We start from the raw sequence: 22,187 nt of genomic DNA on the forward strand, positions 1-22,187 counted from the left end.
AGGAAGCCCACATCTGAAGGGAACCCCACATTATAAAGAAGAACAATGTGCTCCTTCATTGAATCTGGAAATGAAGAAAGTGCTGGACTTGCAAGCCACTATCACAAGGTATGCTCACTAATTATGTCTTAAGAATTTTTCTGCATATAGCAGTTATAACTGTTAAAAAGTGAAGGGGAGACTGGATAGAAAAAAAAGCCTTCTAGTAGGTTTTTATGCTTATTAATAGTAAAGACTAGTAGTTACTAATAAGTCTAAGGAGGTGAAAAAGTAAATTACTGTTCAAGAAATCTTTTTGTGCTTGGCTATACTGATGTTTTTGGCATATGGGAGTATATAGCATATGTATCTTCAGTATTACATTAAGTTACTATAAATATGTTTGTCTTTGGGATCAAAGTGTGGACTAGAGATTTCATGGAGACACAGGTACATGAGAGCAAAACTGTAGCTGCCTGCAGAGGGTCCCTCTTTGTCCTAGAAAAATATTTTGTTTACCTCTTCCTTTTTTTTTTTTTTTTTTTTTTTTTTTTGTGGTGATTTCCTTCCCTGTAAATAAACACATTAAGTAACGGTGTGTGAAAAGTTGGTGAAACTGTATAGCATAGGGGTGGAAAAGTAAAAAAGTGCAATTTGGAAAGAGGCCCCATAGGAGAAAATGGGTGTTGGAAGAAATGCAATATATACTGGAAGTAGTTTTCCTGGGAAGCTGTGCGTTGTTATCTGCGTGCAAATGCATTAGCAGTGGTTTTCAGAATTTTAGGAGATGTTTGGGGAAGAGTTTAGGGGAAGTCTAATTTCTGCTTCACCAGTGAGCTTAGACCGTGAGTTACAAGGCTTTGTGGATTATTTAGAGCCTAGGCCTTCCTGGTAGTTTTCTAGGATACATGAATAATTGATTGTTGGCAGCGGTATCTTATGTTTAGTCAAAAAGTAGGAAAATGATCTTCAGTGGTTTATAGACCGGTTCATTATTATAGAGTGGTTTATAGAGCAGTTTATAGATGATCATAACAGGACAGACCTGTTTATGGACTCTTGATTTCTGGAAAAAAATGGAGACATATATCGTATTTTGTATCTCAGTACCTTTACTGTCTAGAGGACTTGAGGCACTTAGCTGCTGTTACAGGAGGCAGTAGTATGGTGTTTCTTACATTAATTGGTTTTTCTGTGACATTGATTTGAGATGCAGTTTTTCAAAGAATGACAAATACCTTTGTTAGTTTGCAGTCCATGTTAGAGGATCTACTTGTTGCTACTGCCGATGGGTTTCTACATCTTGTTCACTGGGATGGTATGACCAATGGAAGGAAGGCCATCAACCTATGTACTGTTCCATTTTCTGTGGACCTGCAGTCTTCTCGAGGTAGGCTTTGGGTTTTTTTCATTGCTTATTATAGTTAACTATTGGCAAAATACTGTCTATTACAAAATATTATCTCTGTACTCAAACAGAAATGAGAAAAATAGTCTTTTGTAAATGTGAACAAAATAGCGTGTTTAAATTAGGTGGTTTTTTTTTTTCCTGAAGTAATAAATAAACAACTGAAAATCTGTTGGCTTGCAATATCACTGTGTTCACATATTTCTAAATTACTGGTATTTTTTCAGCAGGTTCATTTTTGGGCTTTGAAGATGTTTACATCAGAGATATGGAATACTGTGCCACACTTGATGGTTTTGCTGTTGTTTTTAATGATGGCAGAGTTGGTTTCATTACACCAATGTCAAGTAGATTCACTGCTGAGGTATATTTCCTTTAGTATTTCTAGCCTGCAATCTGCAAGAAATGCATTTTTCCTCTCTTTGGCATTTTATTTGGCTTTCTACTTTGAATTCCATTCAGCTGCAAAGAAATTAAAATTTAGCAACTGCTTAAGATATAAAAATACTGTTTTCCATAAGTAATTTGAACTAGATCGTACTAAGCTAGTACCTATCTATGGGAAAGCATAACTGATATTAGATTTAATTTATTTATTGCCTCAAAATGTCATTAGAGTTCTCAGATCTTCCTGGTGTCTCTGTGACAGACCTCCTGTTGCTAGTTATAAGTGGGGTGATAAGAAGTGGCTTTTACTTTGGCAAAAATCTTGGGTGCTATTTCTAGTTTTTAGTGGTAATAAAATCTATGTCTTCTCATTGTGAAAAGCAAACTTCAGAATTTGCTTTAAAGGAATCTTTTCCAAGTTAGGTGTATTTTACCTGTAGTTCAGCCTACAGACTGTGCTACATTTTATTGTTAGACCTTTTTATTTTAATTGAAGAAAACCCAGAAGCATTTGTTTAGTCTGCCCCAAACTCCTTCACACACTTACAGTATCTGTGACCTTAGCTGTAGCAGACAGGAATTTGTTTTCCTATTTTGTATTTTGTCTTTATCCTTAGTTCACAGGTTGCTTTTTTTTATGCAGTATCAAGGATATTCTTGCCTTACAGTTACTGACTTGCTTTGATTATTCAGAGCTTTGATTATTCAAACAATTCTATTACATACTGGCATCTTTCTGTGATTTTTTTACTGAAAACAATGAAACCAGTAATACATATACTGGATTTTGTTTATGAGAGCCATATTAATGACAGTTGCAACTGAAATTTCCTGAGGTGATGAAGGTCAGCTCATTTGAAAACTCGCTGAAAGAGCTCAGAGGGTTGCGATTAGTGCCACACAGTCTAATTGGAGGACCATAACTAATGGTGTTTCCCAGGGGTCAGTACTGGGTCCGCTTCTGGTAGATACATTTATCAGTGACCTGGATGAAGGGACAGAGTGTATGTCCCCTCAGCAAGTTTGCTGATGACACAGAGCTGAGAAGGGGGGCTGACATACCAGAAGGCTGTGCTGCCCTCCAGTGTGACCTGGACAGGCTGGAGAACTGTTGAGAGAGAAACTTAATGAAATTCAAGGGGGGCAAGCATAGAGTTCTACATCTGTGGAAGAACAAGCCCATGTATCAGCACAGGTTGGGGACTGACATACTGGGAAACAGCTCTGGGGAAAAGGACCTGGGGGTCCTGCTGGACAACAGGCTGACCATAAGCCAGCATGTGCCTTCGTGGCCAAGAAGGCCAATGGCATCCTGGGGTACATCAAGAACAGTGTCGCCAGCAGGTCCAGGGAGGTTATCCTGGCCCTTTCCTCTGCCCTGGAGTATTGTGTCCAGTTCTGGGCTTCCCAGTTCAAGAGAGACAGGGAACTGCTGGAGAGGGTATGGAAAAGGGCTACAAAAGTGGTTAGGGGACTGAAACATCTCTCTTATGAGGAGAGGCTGGGAGACTTGGGGCTTTCTAATCAGGAGAAGAGAAGACCCAGAAGGGTATTTTATCAATGCTTATAAAACTTAAAGGGGGGTTGTCAGGAGGATGGGGCCAGTGTTTTTTCAGTGGTGTCGAGTGACAGGACAAGAGGTAGTGGGGACAAACATAGGAAGTTCCATCTAAGCATGAGGATGAATGTTTTAGTTTGAGAGTGGCAGAGCTGCCTAGAGAGGTTGTGGAGTCTCCCTCTCTGGAGACATTCAAAACCCACCTGCACACGACCCTGTGCAACCTGCTGTAGGTGATCCTGCTCTGGCAGGATGGGTTAACTAGATGATCTCTAGAGGTCCTTTCCAACCCCTGACATTCTGTGAATGGGCTGATCTGTAATATAATGTACATAGGTAACACATGGGTAGAACCTGACTTTTGTGAGTAAAAGTGCTGTTGAACCAAATTCTCTTTGAATTCTTCTTTACAGCAGCTCCATGGTGTTTGGGCACAAGATGTGATTGATGGAACTTGTGTGGCAGTAAATAACAAATACAGGTTAATGGCATTTGGATGTGCCAAGTAAGTTTTTTAAGGCTGGTTCAATGTGAGGTGGGAGGGAAAGGGTTTCGTTATAAAGCTTGAGTACTGGTTTCTTTTTATCAAGTTGTCTCACAAGAGCTGTAAAGATGAAAATGATCCATCTTTCTGAGAGGATTGTATAATGGGCCCCGTGAAGAACGTGGGATGGAAGAGGAAAGAAACAATTGGCTACTTGAACTGCAGTTGAAATTGATGCTTGCTGTTCAGCTCCGGCAAAAAAAAAAAAGATGGCTGGACGAGTAGTAAGAATCAGAAAGTGCTTATCTCCCAGTTAATCTCTAAGCAGAATTATAAAGTCAGTTTTAAGCAGTTAATCATAGTAATATTGGACAAGAATCAGCACTTCACACTCACCTGAGAAAATGCTCTGTGAAGTGTTTTTCTGGTCAGGAAAAATGTTGCCTATTTGAGTAACTGTGAAAATTTATAAACCAAAGGTTGCAGAAGTGCTTCTAGTTGTGGTGTTTTGCTCACTGCTCCTTCAGGACAGTTGCTCCTGTATAATACTGATTTAGCTGCTCTAGAGTGCAGGTTTTTTTTCTGAGATTGTAGTTGTTCTTTACAGCATTTCAAAAGATCTGGGTAGTTTAGTTTTCAACTCTCTTTTTCAGAAATATTATTCTCAGTTGTAGTAACCATGCAGTGTGTTGGTGTTTGCCTGTGATGCACAAATGGTTGCTACATTTATTGGTCATGATGTGCATTAGCATACCTTTGAAACTTTAACTGACTGAATGCTGACTTTGTCATGGATTGTCTTGTAGTCGAAAGCCATAAATGTATGTGGATTGTGTGTGCATGCATATTTGCAGAAAATTAAGTAATCTGAGTGCATTTTTAATAGAGGCCTGGTATTTTGGGTCCTCCACTGCCTTCTGGGAAGTAACTTACAAACTGGTTTCATAAAGTTCTTTGAGTGTTTCTTTGCACAGTGTTTCTATTCTAGATCAATTTGGTATGGTGGGGAAAAAGCTGTTTCTATTAACCTCTTGAAATTGCTGTGAAATCCAAATGGTCTGTAGTCTAAAGCATGTGTAATCTTTTCTAGTGGCTCTGTGCAGGTTTATACGATAGATACCACCACTGGTGCCATGCAGTTTTCTCATAAATTGGAGCTGACACCAAAACAATATCCTGGTGAGCTACTTTTAATGCTAGAGTTTTCCAGCTGCTTTTAGGGTATTAAAGAATATTTTTATCCTTGGCTAGTTATAACCTATTTGTTGTTTGTATTATCACGAGTGGGATTAGTATTTGCTCTTTCATGTTTGTCGTAATTTACATTTACACTTTTTTTCAGCTGCTTGAACTCACTTTTGGATATGTTTAATGTTTGAGGATCTGGGGTTGATTTTTTTCTTCATTTTGTTTCTGTTAAATCTTAATCTGGGTTAGTAGGATACAGACAGTGTTGCTTCTGGATGTTCTTTGTTGTTACTCACCTGAGAAAATTATTTATTTTTATTATTGTAAAGATTGATTAATTAATATAATAGGGGCGTGAATTAACTTGAAACAACATACAGGATAAAGAAAAAAAATCGAGTAATCCAGCAATCTGCCTAAACTGCAGTGAAAAAAAGCTTCGTGGAATTTTTCATGCAATGGTGATGAGTATTGCGGGCTTTAGAGTGAGGAATGTATCAAGTGGATAAATTGCGTTCTCAACTGGCAGTGTGTGTGTCTATTAGGTTTCAGCCAAAAAACCCCAAACCAAATCTATAAATAACTGAGTTTCACAGTTATGTTAAGTGCCAGAGGAAGAGGTTTCAAGGGTGAATATGAAATCTTATATTGTCCTAAAAGTCAGTTTGGCAGAATTGCATTTCTGTGCTTGTGTCATAGCACAGCCTATTTATGCCCTGTCTTCATATATTCTTAGTTTCCTGTGAAACCAAACATATATTGGAAAGAAAACATGAATGCTTCGTTTGATGCTTGTTCATTTTGAGATGGTCAGTTTGAACGCAGCAAAGAAATTAATTTGAAAAATCAAATATTTATTTCCATATATTTTTGTTTCTACTGTTATGGTGAAAGCAGTTGAAGGACATTTTATGGTTTTGACATGCTATTTCACTGTCTGTTTTTAAACAGATATTTGGAATAAAACAGGACCTGTTAAACTAATCAGATGGTCACCTGATAGCTGTGTTGTGATGGTGACCTGGGAATGTGGAGGCTTGTCCTTATGGAGTGTTTTTGGTGCTCAGCTTATCTGTACTTTAGGAGGTGATTTTGCGTGAGTATCTTTAATGAAATTGTAAACCGTTTTATCAGCTTTAAAAAATCTTTTTCCATTATAATTCCTTGAGTACTGAAATAATTACAATATGAGAAGGGAATAATTTGATTCTTTTTTTTTTTGTAGTGATCTTTTTGGCTGTAAAAGCAAATGACTCTGAAGGCAGGCTTCAGCACGCAAATACTAAAATCCTCTCAGTGCCAGAATGTATTTGGTGAAAATGTGCTAACGTCCAGAAATCACAGTTCAAATAGTTTTGCCTGTCATCTAACAATTGCATGGCCTTTCATACAGTGTCGTGGATCAAACAGGCTTTACAGTCTGAGGTGGTGTTCAGTATAGAACCATGTGACAATACAAAGACAGGAGGGTAATTTCTTATTTTGATGAAGATACTTCCAAACTCAAACTTGATCTGTTCTGTTTTTAAGGTATCAGTCTGATGGTGCCAAAAAGGATCCTCTAAAGATCAGTTCTATGGTAAATATGACTGTAGGAATAATGTAAAACAAATTTTCAGAAAATCAAGCTGGCTTTCTTTAGCTTCGTTATTTTTAAAGAGTAAGATGCTTTTGCTATTCTTCCTGACACCAATGTTGGATTGAAGGAAGAGGGAGAAGGGGACAACTGATGATTTTTTTTTTTTCCCCCTGTATATGCCTGATCATGATGTGTGCATGACATGCCTTTTCTTGGCTTTACTTGTAATATTAAAAATCAGTATTTCTGGTTTTCTTTTTTTTTTTTTCTTTTTTTTCCCTTCTCTTCCCTTCTCTTCCCTTCTCTTCCCTTCTCTTCCCTTCTCTTCCCTTCTCTTCCCTTCTCTTCCCTTCTCTTCCCTTCTCTTCCCTTCTCTTCCCTTCTCTTCCCTTCTCTTCCCTTCTCTTCCCTTCTCTTCCCTCCTTTTCCCTCCTTTTCCCTCCTTTTCCCTCCTTTTCCCTCCTTTTTTCTTTTAAATCTAATGTTATATTTCAGGACAGTGAGACACAGAGAAACAGTAGTTGTAAACTTAATTATTTCCCTAAAATTACTAGCTTACCTTTGGCTTTTGAAGCAGCTTAACTCAGAATATGAATTCAAGAGAAACTTCATCTGCTGTTGTTTTAATACAAATTAATTAACATGAAATCCTGCTAGCCTGTGGAATCAGTAGATGTTGATAAGTATCAAACACGATCTTCACGGCCTTTCATACAAACGGTCTTCTTCTCTGGGGATTTTCAAAACCCACCTGGATGCGTTCCTGTGTGGCTGCCCTAGGTGACCGTGCTCTGGCAGGGGGGTTGGACTAGATGATCTCTAGAGGTCCCTTCCTACCCTGAACATTCTACGATTCTATGATGAATTTTATACAATATTTCTAAAAGATATGGTTTGATTTGTGTATAGCCTAGTTGCTAGAAAGACTGGCAGTTTTAAACATGCATCCCAAGTGGGTGTACATATTTGCAAGGACAGTACAATATACCTTTAAAAAACAACAAAGATTGGAATTTTAATACCAGTGAATTCAAGGAACATGTTATTTTGGGGTGGGGATCAAGATTTTTTTCCTGCATGATTCTGTTTGTGGATTTTTTGTTAGTTGCTTTAAACTAAACAGTCTTCATTACTGATGGAGATGTTTTGAGCAATTACTTCTCATTTAACCCACATATTTTACAAAAAAAAAAGGAATTTAAGCAAGAATTCTTACTGTTCCTCGTGGATTTTAGTGCTATGGGTTCCTTATAATTGCCATGATTATACACTTTAGAGCACCAAAGTTTTTTTTTACCAGGCTCATGTATATTGTAAGATCAGATACAGTAAATTTCTGTAGTTCTTGTGTTCTGAGAATATGTAGTGTTGGTTTTGGGTTATTATTGTTGTTCTTTTACATTCAGACCTGGGGGTCAGAAGGGTATCACCTGTGGGTTATTGATGGGAGTTCTTCAAACATGAAGTCTGAAAGAGATGCAAGTAATGAAGCTTGCCGATTTGGTATCCTGCAGTTTCATTTCATCAAGAGTGCACTCACTGTTAATCCTTGTATGGTAAGTTTTTTGTTGATAAATATACACTTTTTTTAGAGCATATTTTCAGTTTTCAGGTGACCTCTGAGTTATTCTCTTAAAGATTTTAAGTTTGTTCTGCAGCCATTAGACTGGTCGCCTTATTTTATCGTAAAGCCTTTAGAATGGTATTTGAAAATACTACTATGCAATCCTGTAACATAAAACCTACTAGTACAAAGTGATACAATATTCAAGAACTGCCTTAACACTTACTTTTCATATTGTTTATGTAGAAATTGTTAATATATTGATAATTTCTTTTCCTTCATTTTCTCTACATGGAGTTCAAGGTTGCTTTTGTGGTTTTGTTTTGTTTTGTTTTTAATGTAGAGTAACCAGGAACAAGTCCTCCTTCAAGGAGAAGATCGCTTGTATTTGAACTGTGGAGATGCAACACAAGCTCAGAGTCCCAGAAGTACTTCAGCACACTCTGAACATAAGCCTACAAGGGAGAGAGGCCCATTTCCAGATGACAGTTTAGATTCTCAGGGTTTAAGCACTTTACTAGGACACAGGCATTGGCATGTTGTACAGGTAATTGTTGCTGGTTGGCCACATATTTTCTGTGCTTGCAAGATTTACAGGACTGGAATTTGCAGCTTATCTCATCACATTCTGCCATACCCTTTTCCTGCAGTATGAGATCATTGCCTTTTTATTGCCTCTTGGGTTTCCAATGGTACAGCCTTTTCTTGTTGCCACATGGTAAAGGAATGTTGGCCATATCGGTTTTGTGGCTGAGTTTGCATCCTAGCCAGTAAAAAAAATCTAAATGTCTTTTTGACTTCAGGTGTGAGTATTTAAATTGCTTTGAAAGGGAGCATTAAGTGCAACGTGCACTGCTATTTATACAAATTGATTTAAGCATGTTCAGCTGATGAATACAGCCTTTGGACTTTGATTGTGTTTTCAAGCAGACTTAGATGACATGTGTTTAAACATGTAGATAAAACTTCACAATATCAAGCTTGCAAGTAAGAAATTATTTCAAGGGGCGTAGTAATGGGACAGATTCTGTTTTCTCTACAATATAGAGGAAAAATTAAGTAACTTTAATCTGTTATTCTAGCGTGTGTTCTAACACTCTTGAATTGGTAGGTATTTTTCTAAGTAAAAGTTTTTAAAAAGTCACCGAGATTTTAAATCAGTATTAAACAGTATGTGACTCTGGACATATATGTGAGGTTCCTAGATACTGTTGAATTTCTACTGTGGCTGGCCAGGTAGAAGGGGAAACTCTTCATTCCATGTAGGTGTAAAACTAAGACAATTGGAATTACTGGGGGTAGTAACATACCCATGAAAAGAGACGGTGGCTGGGTGGTGAGAGCGCTTACCTGCCTGGTATCAGACCAAGGGCTGGAGTTTGAACCTGGGTTTGTGTCATCCCATGTGACATGAAGAATCCTGGATCAAGATGTAATTTGACGTATCCCAGTCCAGTGCTTTCATAACAAGGCTCTTGGTTTTGCTGATGTGTTTTTCTGAAGGGATTAGATAGTTCATCTGAACACTGAAAGTACCTCCCGAGTGGTGTGTTCATCAAAACTTGTGTGTTCCCATGAAAGGATCTGATGGAGGAGAAGGAACTAAGCGGGGGTAGAAGAGCAAATTTGGGTCATCAGTCTGTCATACGGTATTAGCTGTTGTGTTATTAATGCACTTTTTGTATTAAAAATATTTAGGTTTTGATAACTGCCTTGGGTGGGGCAGTTGGGAAGGGATTGTCTTCAAAAAAGAATACACAGCATCAAAAACCTTGAAGCCAGTATTTTGGGAGAACATGGACATTGTACAGATTCCTTTAGAACATTATAATTTATCACGACTTTAGTAGTTCTTGGTGTAGTTATGTGCATTTGATTTTGTTTTTTTTTTTTTTCATAGATTCATAGTACATATCTAGAGAGTAACTGGCCTATAAGGGTGAGTCATTTTAAGAATATATTCTTGCTTTTTTGAAAGTCTTGGGGTTTCATTTTGTAGGGTTTTTATAATGTCCTTTGGGGTTGGATGAGCTCTGGAAGATGAAATCATTGTTTTAAATTACAGAAAGAAGAGTATGTGTTGGGCAGTAAAGTGGAAAACATGAAGATAGTTTACAAGTTTTGACTCTGACATTATATTGCCTTGTAGTGATGTACTTCGGTAGGATATATGATTTAAGTAAGTTCCCTCCTGAGGTTCTGTTTTTTTTTCTCTTTGAATAGTTTTCAGCTATTGACAAACTTGGACAGAATGTAGCTGTTGTTGGCAAGTTTGGTTTTGCACATTATTCTTTACTCACCAAAAAATGGAAGCTGTTTGGAAACATTACCCAGGTGAGAGGTTCTGCTGTTTACTCAGGTGTACTGGGGAGGTTGTATTTGTTGGAATGTGGCTCCTGGAGAAAGTGAAAAAATACCTTTTTACAAATAAACAACCTGTAGACACACTTGGGGTTAAGAATGCTGGGTTAGCATGTGGTTTTCAAGAAATGTCTGAAACATTTATCTCGTGGCTTTGGCACAGTAATGTATGTCTGATTATTAAAAGATTTCCAAATCTGAGTGTGTATAGTCAGACACTTATTCCCATATGTCTCATCTGACAGTTTGTGTGAGACAAACCCTTGGATGCCGAGCTTGCTTTTGAATTCTGACCAGAAGCAGAAAGCTAATTTGAGAGAGCCCAAGGGTGCCAGTAGCATAAGGAACTGTGGAGCTATGTTTTGAAAGAGGATATTTGTCCTTCTTTAGTAATTTGGGGGTTTTTAAACAACAAAGACTTAATATATGTAGATTGTCTTGCCACTATTAGTAAATCCTACAGAGATCACGTGTAGCTTTGAGAAATTACCCATAGAACGTGTGTATAAAGTTATATAAAAATACATAGGTGCATACATACATATAATTTGCTTGCTTTATTCTTTTCAGGAGCAAAATATGATGGTGACAGGTGGCTTAGCGTGGTGGAATGACTTCATTGTTCTTGCGTGTTTTAATTTAAATGATCATCAGGAAGAGGTGAGGTAATTTCTTTCAAAGTGAATAAATCATGATTTAGAATATCATGTCTCTTATACAGTAATGCTGTAAATATTAAAAGCTTGATACATAGGTGGATTTTGGTCAAGTTCAGAAATTCTTTATTAATATGTAAGTATTCTTCTTTGAAGAATACTTTTTAATGGCAATAATAAATTATTTTCTGCTGACTACCATGAATGTACTTATTCTTTTGAAAACTTGAGGACATTTTTGCATGTTAGCATGAAGCCAGTTCTGAGGTATCTAGTTACAGTATTTTGAGTTCTAGATTAGATGGACAGAAAGACTTTACTTAGTCTTTGTTTTTTAAAACTAACAAATAAAACCTTTCCTTATGTTTGTTTGTTTGTTTTAAAATTGAATAGCATAGGCTGGAAGGGACCTTAGTGATCATCTAGTCCAACCTCCCTGTTTTGGGCAGGGACGTACTTCAGATGTGTCTGTATTGTTCTTAAATTACTTTGAATGCAATAATACCATGCAATGGATAAGAACATTTGATTAAACAAAAATACAGTAATGTCTGTTGTTAAAAATCCTTGACAGCCTTTCTACAAAAAAAGAAAATAATGGAATGTGGAATTACTGTTGGTTTGTTGCTAGTCAGAAACTATATTCAAACTACTCCTTTCCCTTGTAGCTGAGAATCTACCTGCGAACGTCTAATCTCGACAATGCATTTGCACACATCACCAAAGTGCAAGCAGACACATTACTACTGAGTGTTTTCCGGGACATTGTAATATTGTTCAGAGCAGATTGTTCCATTTGCCTTTACAGTATTGAGAGGAGGCCTGAAGGGTGAGCATCAGTATTTGAATGTTTTTGCAGTAACTTACTTGTAAATCTGTTCTCAATCTGAGTGAAGTCTTATGATAGCGTGAAGTTGTTGGCTGACTTGTGGAATCAGGTTTTTAAAATACAGAGGGTATCAAAAGACACCCACCTATTGGAATATTTTTATTAAAAAGTGTTTCTAACATTAGAAGTTGGAATTGGTGAGGGTGGCGGTGGAGTAGCAAAGATGGAGAGAAAAGGTTGGCCTGTGGTGTGGTTTTGGGGGGAGCTATTTTGGCGCAAAAGAGGTAGCAATGTAAGAGCTAGATTCTTTGAAACAGATTAGTGAACGAAGGGTGAGATGAAGATTTTCAGGTTTTTTGAAGTGCCTAAGAAGGGAATTTATTTATTTTTTTATTTTTAAAGCAGAAAGCAAACTGTTGTTCCACTTCAGAGGAAAATATTTTCAAGGCTTTTCAAAGTAAACTCCCAACAAAATCCAAACCCTGTAACTGTTTTACTGAAGGGTGATGGAGTCTTATTCTGAAGCATCTGATGTTGCCTTCTGTCTGCTCTTAGCTGTATTCCCCAATACTATCAAGATAAAGTAGCGCAGATTAGGTTTATGTAGAGTAGATATTAGGGCCTCTGGGATTCCTGGTTAAAGGAAGGTCATTTTGGCCTGTAAACTGTTTGCTGAGGTTAAGTTCCAGAATCACAGAATGTCAGGCGTTGGAAGGGACCTCAAAAGATCATCTAGTCCAGCCCCCCTGCCAGAGCAGGATCACCTACAGTAGATCGCACAGGAACGTGTCCAGGTGGGTTTTGAATGTCTCCAGAGAAGGAGACTCCACAACCTCCCTGGGCAGCCTGTGCCAGGGCTCTGGCACCCTCACAGGGAAAAACTTTTTCCTGATGTTTTTGTGGAATTTCCTGTGTTCCAGCTTGTACCCATTGCCCCTTGTCCTGTCATTGGACATCACTGAGAAGAGCCTGGATCTGTCCTCCTGATACTCTCCCTTGCCATGTTTATAAACATTAATGAGATCATCCCTCAGCCTCCTCTTCTCCAAGCTAAAGTTGCTTCTTGTCATTAGATGTACTTCAGGATGTTAAGTTTATGTTAAAAACTATTTCGAAATCGCTAAATGTAATCATCTTTCTTTTCAGTCTTAACCCTACTGCCAGTATCCAAGTTCTTCAAGAAGTGTCCATGTCTCGGTACATTCCTCATCCTTTTCTTGTCGTGTCTGTTACATTGACATCGGTGAGGACAGAGACTGGCATCACCTTGAAGATGCCTCAGCAGGTAACTGTCCTGTAGTGCTCAATGCTTAAAAGAGTCGATACCTGAAGTTGTTAGCATAGTCCTCAAAGGTTACCTCGTTGATAAATGATTCATAAATCAGTGGTTCTTCTATGGGGTAAAAAGCAGAACACTTTTTTTTCTGATGCTTGCTATATAAACATTTTATATGTGATTTGGGGGTGAGGGGCTGCAAATAAAATCCAAACTTATGCTTCACTTACCATCTTGCAAAGTTTGGGACCAAATCTCAGAGGACAGTTTAAACTGAACTATCTCAAGGATATGTTTCTCTATTGTATTTTAAAAGTTGAACACTGAAGCAATCAGTGGCATTAGGAAGTGCCTTTCTTGTGGCAACAGGTTCATTAATCAAAGAATAAACAGAAAAAGAGGAAAAGATGGCATATGACACCCTATAAGATTACGTCTACTCCACTTCCTACTACGCTAAAATAAAATAAGATAATCTCTCCCACAAGTTACATCAGGAGATAGGCCAACAGCCAAACAATGACTAAGGTGTGAAGGTGAAATACTCTCTTAGGTCTAGGAAATGATTCAGGTTATGGAAAGCACAGTGTGAAGAGAGCTTGGATTTCTCTTGTCTGTGTGTAAACAAATTAAGCTTAACTTTTGAGTAGCTGCAGTATGAAGTGTATTTTCGTGTCAGATCAGCTACCTTGAGACAGTTTGCAAGTTGTGTAGTCTGAGGCAGGCCCGTAGACACATGGAGGTGCATATTTTTCTCCACATATTGAAGCCAGTGGCAGATATGAAAGTGGTGGCATAGATGTAAAATATGAAGGTTTGCACTTGCTTCCTTCATTTTATTCTAATTTAATGTCTCACAGTGCTGCACATGTTCTGTGACTGTGATAGGATCTTAGACAGGGGCATAAAAGCCAACGTGCTTGTGGTTTTTTTTGTCCATCTTGCTGTGAGAGTGTCCTTATTCCTGAACTACCTGACCTGTGAAGTTTCCTAGTTTTGAGAGAAACCTACTGAAAATTTTTACAGCATTAGTAGTGTTTTAAACTTAGCTCCAGACTGAACATATATTAACCCCTTTCTTTCTGACTAAGAGCCCATATCTTCAGGCTTAATCAGTCCTCCTGATCAAAATAAAACTATTTATGGCACTGAATATCACTCTGCACTGTAGACCAAGTAAATGGGTCTGGCTTAGGTGGAGCGTGTCAGCTTATTCACTGTTGCTGTCTATTAGTGACCTTAACACATGATGCTGCCAATTTGTTGTACAGGCCCATGCACAGCATGGTGTGAGCTCCAGTGACACGGTTTAAAATTAAAATGTAACAGTCATGAAATAAATCTTTAGTAGGGGTACTTTACTTTCTTTATATACCTAACTAGAAAGATTTTTCTCTAACTGCACCTCCTAAAAGTTCAAGATGCTGTATGAGTGTGGCTAAACTCTTTTAGCCTAAAACTCTTTTAGCCTAAAACTCAACTCTTTTAGCCTAAAACTCAACTCTTTTAGCCTAAAACTCAACTCTTTTAGCCTAAAAAACTCAACTCTTTTAGCCTAAAAAACTCAACTCTTTTAGCCTAAAAAACTCAACTCTTTTAGCCTAAAAAACTCAACTCTTTTAGCCTAAAAAACTCAACTCTTTTAGCCTAAAACACTTTCAGGCTAAAAGCTTTCTTTCAGGCTAAAAGCTTTTTGGCTTGTGTACCTCTGTTAGTTTTTTCAGTCAGATACTGGCAATTGTATAGTGGTGATACTGATAAGAATAGAGCTTTATTTTTTTAAAATACTGGTGGCTTGCCTATGCCAAGAGGCATAGCTGGAAAAAGCCCATATCAAATAAACATGTGGAATGAGTCTAGTGAACAAGAAGCCAGCCTTCCAGTATTTATTACTTTGCCCTAGAATTATATAAATGAATCTATCTGTAGGTACTTAGCTCTACTTGATTTTTCTGTGTCCTTCTGCATTGAATTTGGTTGTTACTCTTCTCTGTACAGCAGTGAAGTTAATTTGCTCTTTTTATTCTGGATTTGTATTGTGGTTATGGGTAAAATGATATGTTCAAAAAGCTTAAATAATTTGCATAATACTATTTTATTCTTAGGCTTGTGAGGCTGAAAGTATTATGCTAAACTTAGCAGGACAGCTCATCATGTTGCAAAGGGATCGATCTGGACCCCAGATACGTGATAAGGATAATAATCCTAATCAAAGGAAACATGTGAGTAAATAAATGTGGACTGTTGTATATGGTTTCAGAGATGTTGTCTGTGACTGAAAAAGCTGGGGGAACGGTCCAGGCATAATGAGGTCTGTAACGGAAGGCAGTGTCTATCTACACTTACAGGGTGAATTACTAGCTGGAAGTAAATCACTACTCCTGTGATTATTTATTTTTTCTCTCTAAGAATCTGTGAAACATTTCTACTTAATTGTGTGAATGTCTAACTGAAGTATTTGCTACTTACATTGCAGTGAAAGTTAAGAGTTTTAAGCATAAAGTTCCTGGGCAAAATTCGGCATGCACTAATGACAGAAAATCGCCAGTCTTATCTAAAACTGTTCTGTGTGTTTATAGAACATGACCATTTTTGGCAGAATATATTTACAAGTTTCCTAAACCAAACAATAACAGAAATAAGTGACTGAATTTTTCAATTTTTCTGTGCCATGAAAAATACTTTTAAATGGAACAAGCACTTTGGGAGAGTGAAATCTGAGTTTGCAACTCGATCAAGCACTAGCAGATTTGATGTTTGTAGTAATTTTGTCAGTTCTGGGTTGGTTACTCTTGGCCTTCCTGGAGAAGGTTTTTATTTTCATCATTTATTCTCCCTGCTCTGGCTTCCTGACTAAAGTATACGGAGGTTAAAAAACCGAAAGACATGTCTTTTGAGGTAATGTAAGTAATAAGTGGTGTTTTCCCAGGTACAAGGATGGATTTAAGGGTTGAGCAGATTTGTTTCTTCTTTGTTAGAAGAATAACATGTTTGAAGAGAGTAGTTCTTAGCTGAAAGAAGAGTTCGTATGAGGAAGGTAGAAAAAGAAAGCAACAATGCATTCTGATTAATGTTTTGTTTTTGTTGTGGTTTTTTTTTTTAAATAGCTGCCTTTTTGTGCTCCAGTTGTCCTAGCCCAGTCTGTTGAAAATGTGTGGACTAGTTGCAGGATCAACAAACAGAAACGCCATTTGCTGGAGGCTCTGTGGCTCAGCTGTGGTGGGGCAGGTATGAAAGTCTGGCTTCCCCTGTTTCCCAGAGATCATCGAAAACCGCATTCCTTTCTGTCAAGACGGATCATGCTGCCTTTCCACATCAACATCTACCCCTTGGCTGTTTTGTTTGAAGATGCCTTGGTTCTTGGTGCTGTTAATGACACTGTGCTCTATGACTGTTTATACACTCAAACCAGTGCTAGAGAACACTTAGAGGTTCTCTTTCCTTTCTCCATTGTTGAGAGAACCTCTCAGATCTACCTCCATCACATTTTACGCCAGCTCTTGGTTAGGAACCTCGGTGAGCAAGCCTTGCTTTTGGCCCACTCCTGTGCCACATTACCATACTTTCCTCACGTACTAGAACTGATGCTTCATGAAGTGCTGGAAGAAGAAGCTACCTCGCGGGAGCCCATTCCCGACCCTCTGCTTCCCACTGTGGCGAAGTTCATTACAGAGTTCCCCCTCTTCCTGCAGACAGTTGTTCATTGTGCTAGGAAGACAGAATATGCCCTGTGGAATTACCTTTTTGCTGCTGTTGGAAACCCGAAGGACTTATTTGAAGAGTGCTTAATGGCCCAGGACTTGGACACAGCTGCCTCTTATCTTATTATCCTACAGGTAACGAGAGAGATGATTTTTACTGTGTTGTAGTATTTAAAAAGATGATGTCATACTGAAGTTACGCATATTAAATCTTTAAATTAACAGTTTTCTGTTGAGATTATGTCCAGTTGTCAAGGGGGGAATATCATGCCATGTAAGTAGTTAGCTTACTATTATAAAAACGAAAATAATAGCATGAAATTTGCTTCTGCCAGTCTCTGTTATACTCGAATGAGACATGATGTGGCTTGACTTATACTGCTCGATGGGAAAAGCAGATGAGTGAGTTATGCTTTGTTACTTGCAGAATATGGAAGTTCCCGCAGTTAGCAGGCAACATGCTACTCTCCTATTTAATACTGCCTTAGAGCAGGGGAAGTGGGATCTTTGTCGTCATATGATCAGATTTCTAAAAGCCATCGGCTCTGGAGAAACAGAGACACCTCCAGCTACACCAACAACTCAGGTTTGTGGTGCAAATTGTAAATATCACAGTATTTAACCAAACCTTGGATGATTAATCTTGCTGTTACATAGCATGTGTGCTCCTTTGATTGTGTGTTTGTTTTTTCTTGGTTTTAGGAACCTAGTTCAAGTAGTGGCTTTGAGTTCTTCAGACATCGCAGCATTAGTTTATCCCAGTCAGCAGAGAATCTCCATAGCAAATTCAACCTGACAAAAACACTGAGTATGCCCTCTGGCCCATCTGGAAAAAGGTAATTGGTAGTCATGTCCACTCCTTCCCACTTTGTTAGGTACCGTACTAACTCTTTTAGCAGTTTGTAAATTAAGAGTGTGTGTGTTTGTATGTATCTATACACACTAATTTAGATAGCTAGTGAGACCCCCTTGCCTTATATTTGACGGATCCATTTTGCTGAAAGATGTCTTGAACAGCTTGCAGTACTGCAACATCATAGTACACATTGCACTGTGATACTGTGGACATCTTGATTTAGCAGTGTGTTGCTAAGCTGTAAGTAGAGCATTTTACACTTGGGGTGAATACCTCTTTAAGTGTGGAATTCATATTGATTGATACTAGCGTTCAGAAGCAGCCCTGAGCTGGGATTCATTATTATCTCGGGTTTGGCTTTTTTTTCCTGTATAAGACCTTCAAAACAATCTTAGTACACATTCAAATCTTTTATTTAGTAATTTAGTAATGTTTATTTAGTAATTCTTTTATTTAGTAATTACTAAATAGAGTACTACCTAAAGAGATTTCATAGGAAGAGTCCTACACTAGTACTTGTTTCTCTGAAGTCACTGTGTAATGGCATCTGCTTTTTATCTCTTCCTCTTTACTTTTTTTCTGCATCACTGAGTTTTATACTCAGTGGATGCTGCTGCTGTTGTAACTTCCTTACCTTATTTCACTCACCTGTTGAGACAGTGTGATCTTATAGAGAACATAATTAGCAAGGAATGGTGGAAACTGCATGTATAGAAAATTCCCTGTACAGCTCTGGTCATTTGATGTACTGTGGTTGTGGCCAACAGCTTTTATGACTGTTTTATCAGTCTTATTCTGGTCTGACTGTAGGTGGAGTAAAGACAGCGACTGTGCCGAGAACATGTACATTGACATGATGCTCTGGCGGCACGCGCGACGTCTGCTGGAAGAAATCAGGCTGAAAGACCTCGGCTGCTTTGCTGCGCAGCTGGGCTTTGAGCTGATTGGCTGGCTGTGCAAGGAGCGAGCCAGAGCAGCACGCGTGGAGGATTTTGTCTTTGCTTTGAAAAAGCTACACGAGGATTTCCTCTGGCCGTTTCCAGTCATACCGGCTTCATCCATTAATTCACCTTTCAAGAATGGAAAGTACAAGACAGGTGCTGTAACATCTGAGTTGATTCGGGCTAGGTTTCCCTCCTGCAGTCCTACACCCAACCTGAATCTGTCCTTCCTCAGCCCAGCCACCCGAAGAACAGGCTGAGGCTTGCTGCCTGCACAGCTTTCTCACAAGGGGTGTGTGTTTTTGAAGGGATTCTGTTTAATGCAGATGGCATCTCTTGTGTAGTTGGATTACACTGCTGCTTCTGTGGAGGTTTCTTGCTTTCTCAGGTGCACTGAGCTGAACACTCGTGCAGATGTTGAGTGGAACTCAGATGTAAATTCTGTTATGGAAGGTTACTAAAATCAACATTCTTACACAGTCTTTAGATGTTTTTATTAAGTTATGTTGAAAGAAGTTCCTAATACTTGAAATTTACTTTCTGTTAAAGGCTAGGAATTTTGAGGACTCACTGTGAACCTCCTTGGTATTAGTAATCTCTCGGTTCTGTAGTTCACCTTCTTACGGCAAAGTTGATACTAGCTCCCAAGTCATCTTCTTTATGGTAGTAGCAGCACCATTATTTAGTTCTATTCATGCTAACATTTTATCAGCTGGTATTTCTTTCATGCCAGTGCTGACATAAAAAGCTAATCAGGAATTCCTGAAAAACCTAAACTTGCTGCATTCCCTTGCTTTTAGTGATCCCTCAGCAAACTAATTGAGTATTAACTTAGATACAATTTTTAGGTTCCTGAAATGCCTGAAAAGAACTTTCCAGATTTCCTTTTCGATAATTACATGACTTTTCTTTGGTGGTTTCTTTTTTTCAGTTGTGGGGGAGCAGCTGCTAAAATCTCAGTCTGCAGACACCTTTGTAAACATGGAAGTGGACACAGGGGTTTCCAGCACACCCCGGAGTCGCAGCTGGCTTGGCACTATCAGCTCCTCTCAGAGGGAGATTGACACTGTTTCATCCCATGGACCACACATGCAAGATGCATTCCTTTCGCCTTTGCTAAGTAAAGGTTAGTCGCTCTTCCTTCTGTGTGTTCACTGAAAAATGCACCTGGAAGTATGTATTTGTATTTTGATATTTGCATGCCACTGATGTATTGTGGCTTCTCAAGTGCCAGTAACCATAATTCAGAAGGGAAAAAAAAGGGACTCATTGAAAAGTGAACTGAATTTTTTACAACAGAAGGATAATGCCCGTGTTACACATCTTAAAGGACTTCATGCAGAATATGAAATAGATACTTGCTGAAATTCCCGTGTCTGGTGGTTACTGTTTTTACAGTCTGGCTGGGAAGAGTGTTCTAAGTTTGTCTCTTGCGCAGGTTGGCACTGTTGGAATGCATGAACTTTGTGCTATTGTATTTCTTTAGAAAGATACTGTGTTCTTTATTGAGGAACTTGAAGAAATTATAGTCTGATAGTTTCCTTTTGTCCTATGGGTTTGTTTAAATCACTTTTCTAAAAGCTCAGATGTATGATCAGCTTATGAAAACACAGAGCAGGGCTTTACTCCTTATGCAGGTTTTCTGACCAGTCAGAGGCAGGAAATGTCTGTCTGACAATTCATCTTTCTTTACCCCCTTTTGTCCCCAAGCATGGAGCAATGTTTTCAACGGCATCTGTGTAATATTATTTCCACTTTAAGGTGAAAAATCTAAGTACCTAAGTGTGAACTAGTCTCCCCAAGATGCTAGGGCCCCCTGTGAGCGTCAGGCACTTGGGGCTGCTACTTAACAATTTGAGAAGCTTTAAAAAGTAAGGAAGAGTGAGGTGCTCTCCCTCTGCTTGGGCACTGCCTCATTCTGTTTCACTCCTATTTTTTTTGTTTATTACATCTGGAGATTGCAAAAGTGCATCAGGTTTAAGCAAGTTTTTTAGAGAAGTCTCCAAAAAAGGTAACTTAAATGGGGGAAAATTTATTTCTCTTTCCATTGCACTGTCTTGTACTGCAGTTGGCCACTACTGCTGTTTATAGAAACAAGTATCTCGTTTTTTTCTGAGCTGGATGAAGACCTTTGAGCTCAGTGGACTTTGGAATGCATTTTGAAGCAGTTGATTTCTAAAGTGAAACTAAATTATTAGTCTTTAAAATGTTGCAAGCTGAATTCTCATAATTTCATTACTAATTAATGCAGTAGGGGTGTTGATGGGCAAGAAGCTGCTAAAATAACTTTGACCGTCACTGCCCCTGTGAAAATGCTACATCTACTGGCTACATCTACTCTTCATGTTTTTATTAGAAACACTTACTTTCTGTAATTGGTGCGGGTAAATATTTACATTACCAAGCATTCAGGATCTTCAGGGATATTTTACTGAGAACTTACTATTGCATCTTCTCTTTTAACAAAGTTGAAAGTTAGGAAAGCAGCATCTTTAGGCAGACTGCAGCCCTTCCCACAGACTTAATTCTAGGACTACAGTACGTAAGAGGCTGTGCACTTACAATGATTGCCAACACATCTCTAGGATCCCTTACTGATATTATTGTGTGGAATTATTTTTATCTGGTAGAAGAATTATTGCATTAGCTGTGTAGTGTGACAAGAATGCTGAAGTGGGATGGACAGTTTGCCTGAAGTAACTTCATAGTACTGTAATACACTGCAAAGCACTACCCTGTAACTTGTCAGTTCCTGTAGGAAGTAGTCTAGAAGTTCTGGGTCTTACTAAAGTAAGTAGTTTCTTTTTCCCTTATGTTTCTGAGTGTTTTTGATAGGTGACGAATGCAGCATTGGTTCAGCAACAGACTTGACTGAAACAAGTTCTATGGTGGATGGTGACTGGACTATGGTGGATGAAAACTTCTCTAGTCTAAGTTTAACTCAGTCAGAGCTTGAACATCTCTCTCTAGAGCTGGCAAGTAAAGGACCACACAAGTCACAGGTCCAGCTGCGGTAAGTAACGCAGTCTTCACATGTGAAACTTAAAATGGCTCATATGCAGAATTAGGAGAAAGGAATGCTGTCTACAGAATCACTGGGATTTTGTCTTCAGAGTGGAAAAAGGAGTAAGTGGACTGTTCTTCCACATAGGTACTTGCTACATATCTTCATGGAAGCAGGATGTCTGGATTGGTGTGTTGTCATAGGCCTTATCCTCAGAGAATCGTCAGTGATCAACCAGGTTTTCAGTATAATGCAATCCTCTGATACTGATGGAGAAATCTGTCAGAATATCAAGACTGGCCTTTATGCTGTTGACAAGTGGGCTTCTACAGATTGGTAAGTGTTATTTTTCACCTTCATTTTCATGCCAGTTGTGCTAGCTGAAACAGACTGAGAGAGCTGGGGTTGTTCAGTCT

The 22,187-nt window shown here is 38.5% G+C and overlaps 1 protein-coding gene across 1 annotated transcript in view; it reads left to right on the plus strand.

The window, feature by feature from the left end:
• The window catches only part of RIC1 (RAB6A GEF complex partner 1), a gene marked incomplete at its 3' end in the record, with an annotated part of 46,265 nt that extends 24,158 nt beyond the window's left edge, over positions 1-22,107 (plus strand). Inside the window, exons 4-25 of the mRNA XM_009865868.1 lie at positions 1-108; positions 1,227-1,369; positions 1,615-1,751; positions 3,746-3,837; positions 4,907-4,995; positions 5,956-6,100; positions 6,535-6,583; positions 7,990-8,139; positions 8,491-8,694; positions 10,048-10,086; positions 10,371-10,481; positions 11,079-11,168; positions 11,833-11,993; positions 13,140-13,278; positions 15,375-15,491; positions 16,377-17,105; positions 17,398-17,556; positions 17,673-17,806; positions 18,637-18,923; positions 19,699-19,893; positions 21,603-21,780; positions 21,919-22,107. Of these exons, the coding sequence (XP_009864170.1) occupies positions 1-108; positions 1,227-1,369; positions 1,615-1,751; positions 3,746-3,837; positions 4,907-4,995; positions 5,956-6,100; positions 6,535-6,583; positions 7,990-8,139; positions 8,491-8,694; positions 10,048-10,086; positions 10,371-10,481; positions 11,079-11,168; positions 11,833-11,993; positions 13,140-13,278; positions 15,375-15,491; positions 16,377-17,105; positions 17,398-17,556; positions 17,673-17,806; positions 18,637-18,923; positions 19,699-19,893; positions 21,603-21,780; positions 21,919-22,107 (3,645 nt within the window). The remainder of the gene's footprint in view (positions 109-1,226; positions 1,370-1,614; positions 1,752-3,745; positions 3,838-4,906; positions 4,996-5,955; positions 6,101-6,534; positions 6,584-7,989; positions 8,140-8,490; positions 8,695-10,047; positions 10,087-10,370; positions 10,482-11,078; positions 11,169-11,832; positions 11,994-13,139; positions 13,279-15,374; positions 15,492-16,376; positions 17,106-17,397; positions 17,557-17,672; positions 17,807-18,636; positions 18,924-19,698; positions 19,894-21,602; positions 21,781-21,918) is intronic.
• Positions 22,108-22,187: the final 80 nt, after the last annotated feature.

The sequence above is a fragment of the Apaloderma vittatum genome, unplaced genomic scaffold, assembly GCF_000703405.1.
Source record: "Apaloderma vittatum isolate BGI_N311 unplaced genomic scaffold, ASM70340v1 scaffold18923, whole genome shotgun sequence".
In the NCBI taxonomy this organism is placed as follows: Eukaryota; Metazoa; Chordata; class Aves; order Trogoniformes; family Trogonidae; genus Apaloderma; species Apaloderma vittatum.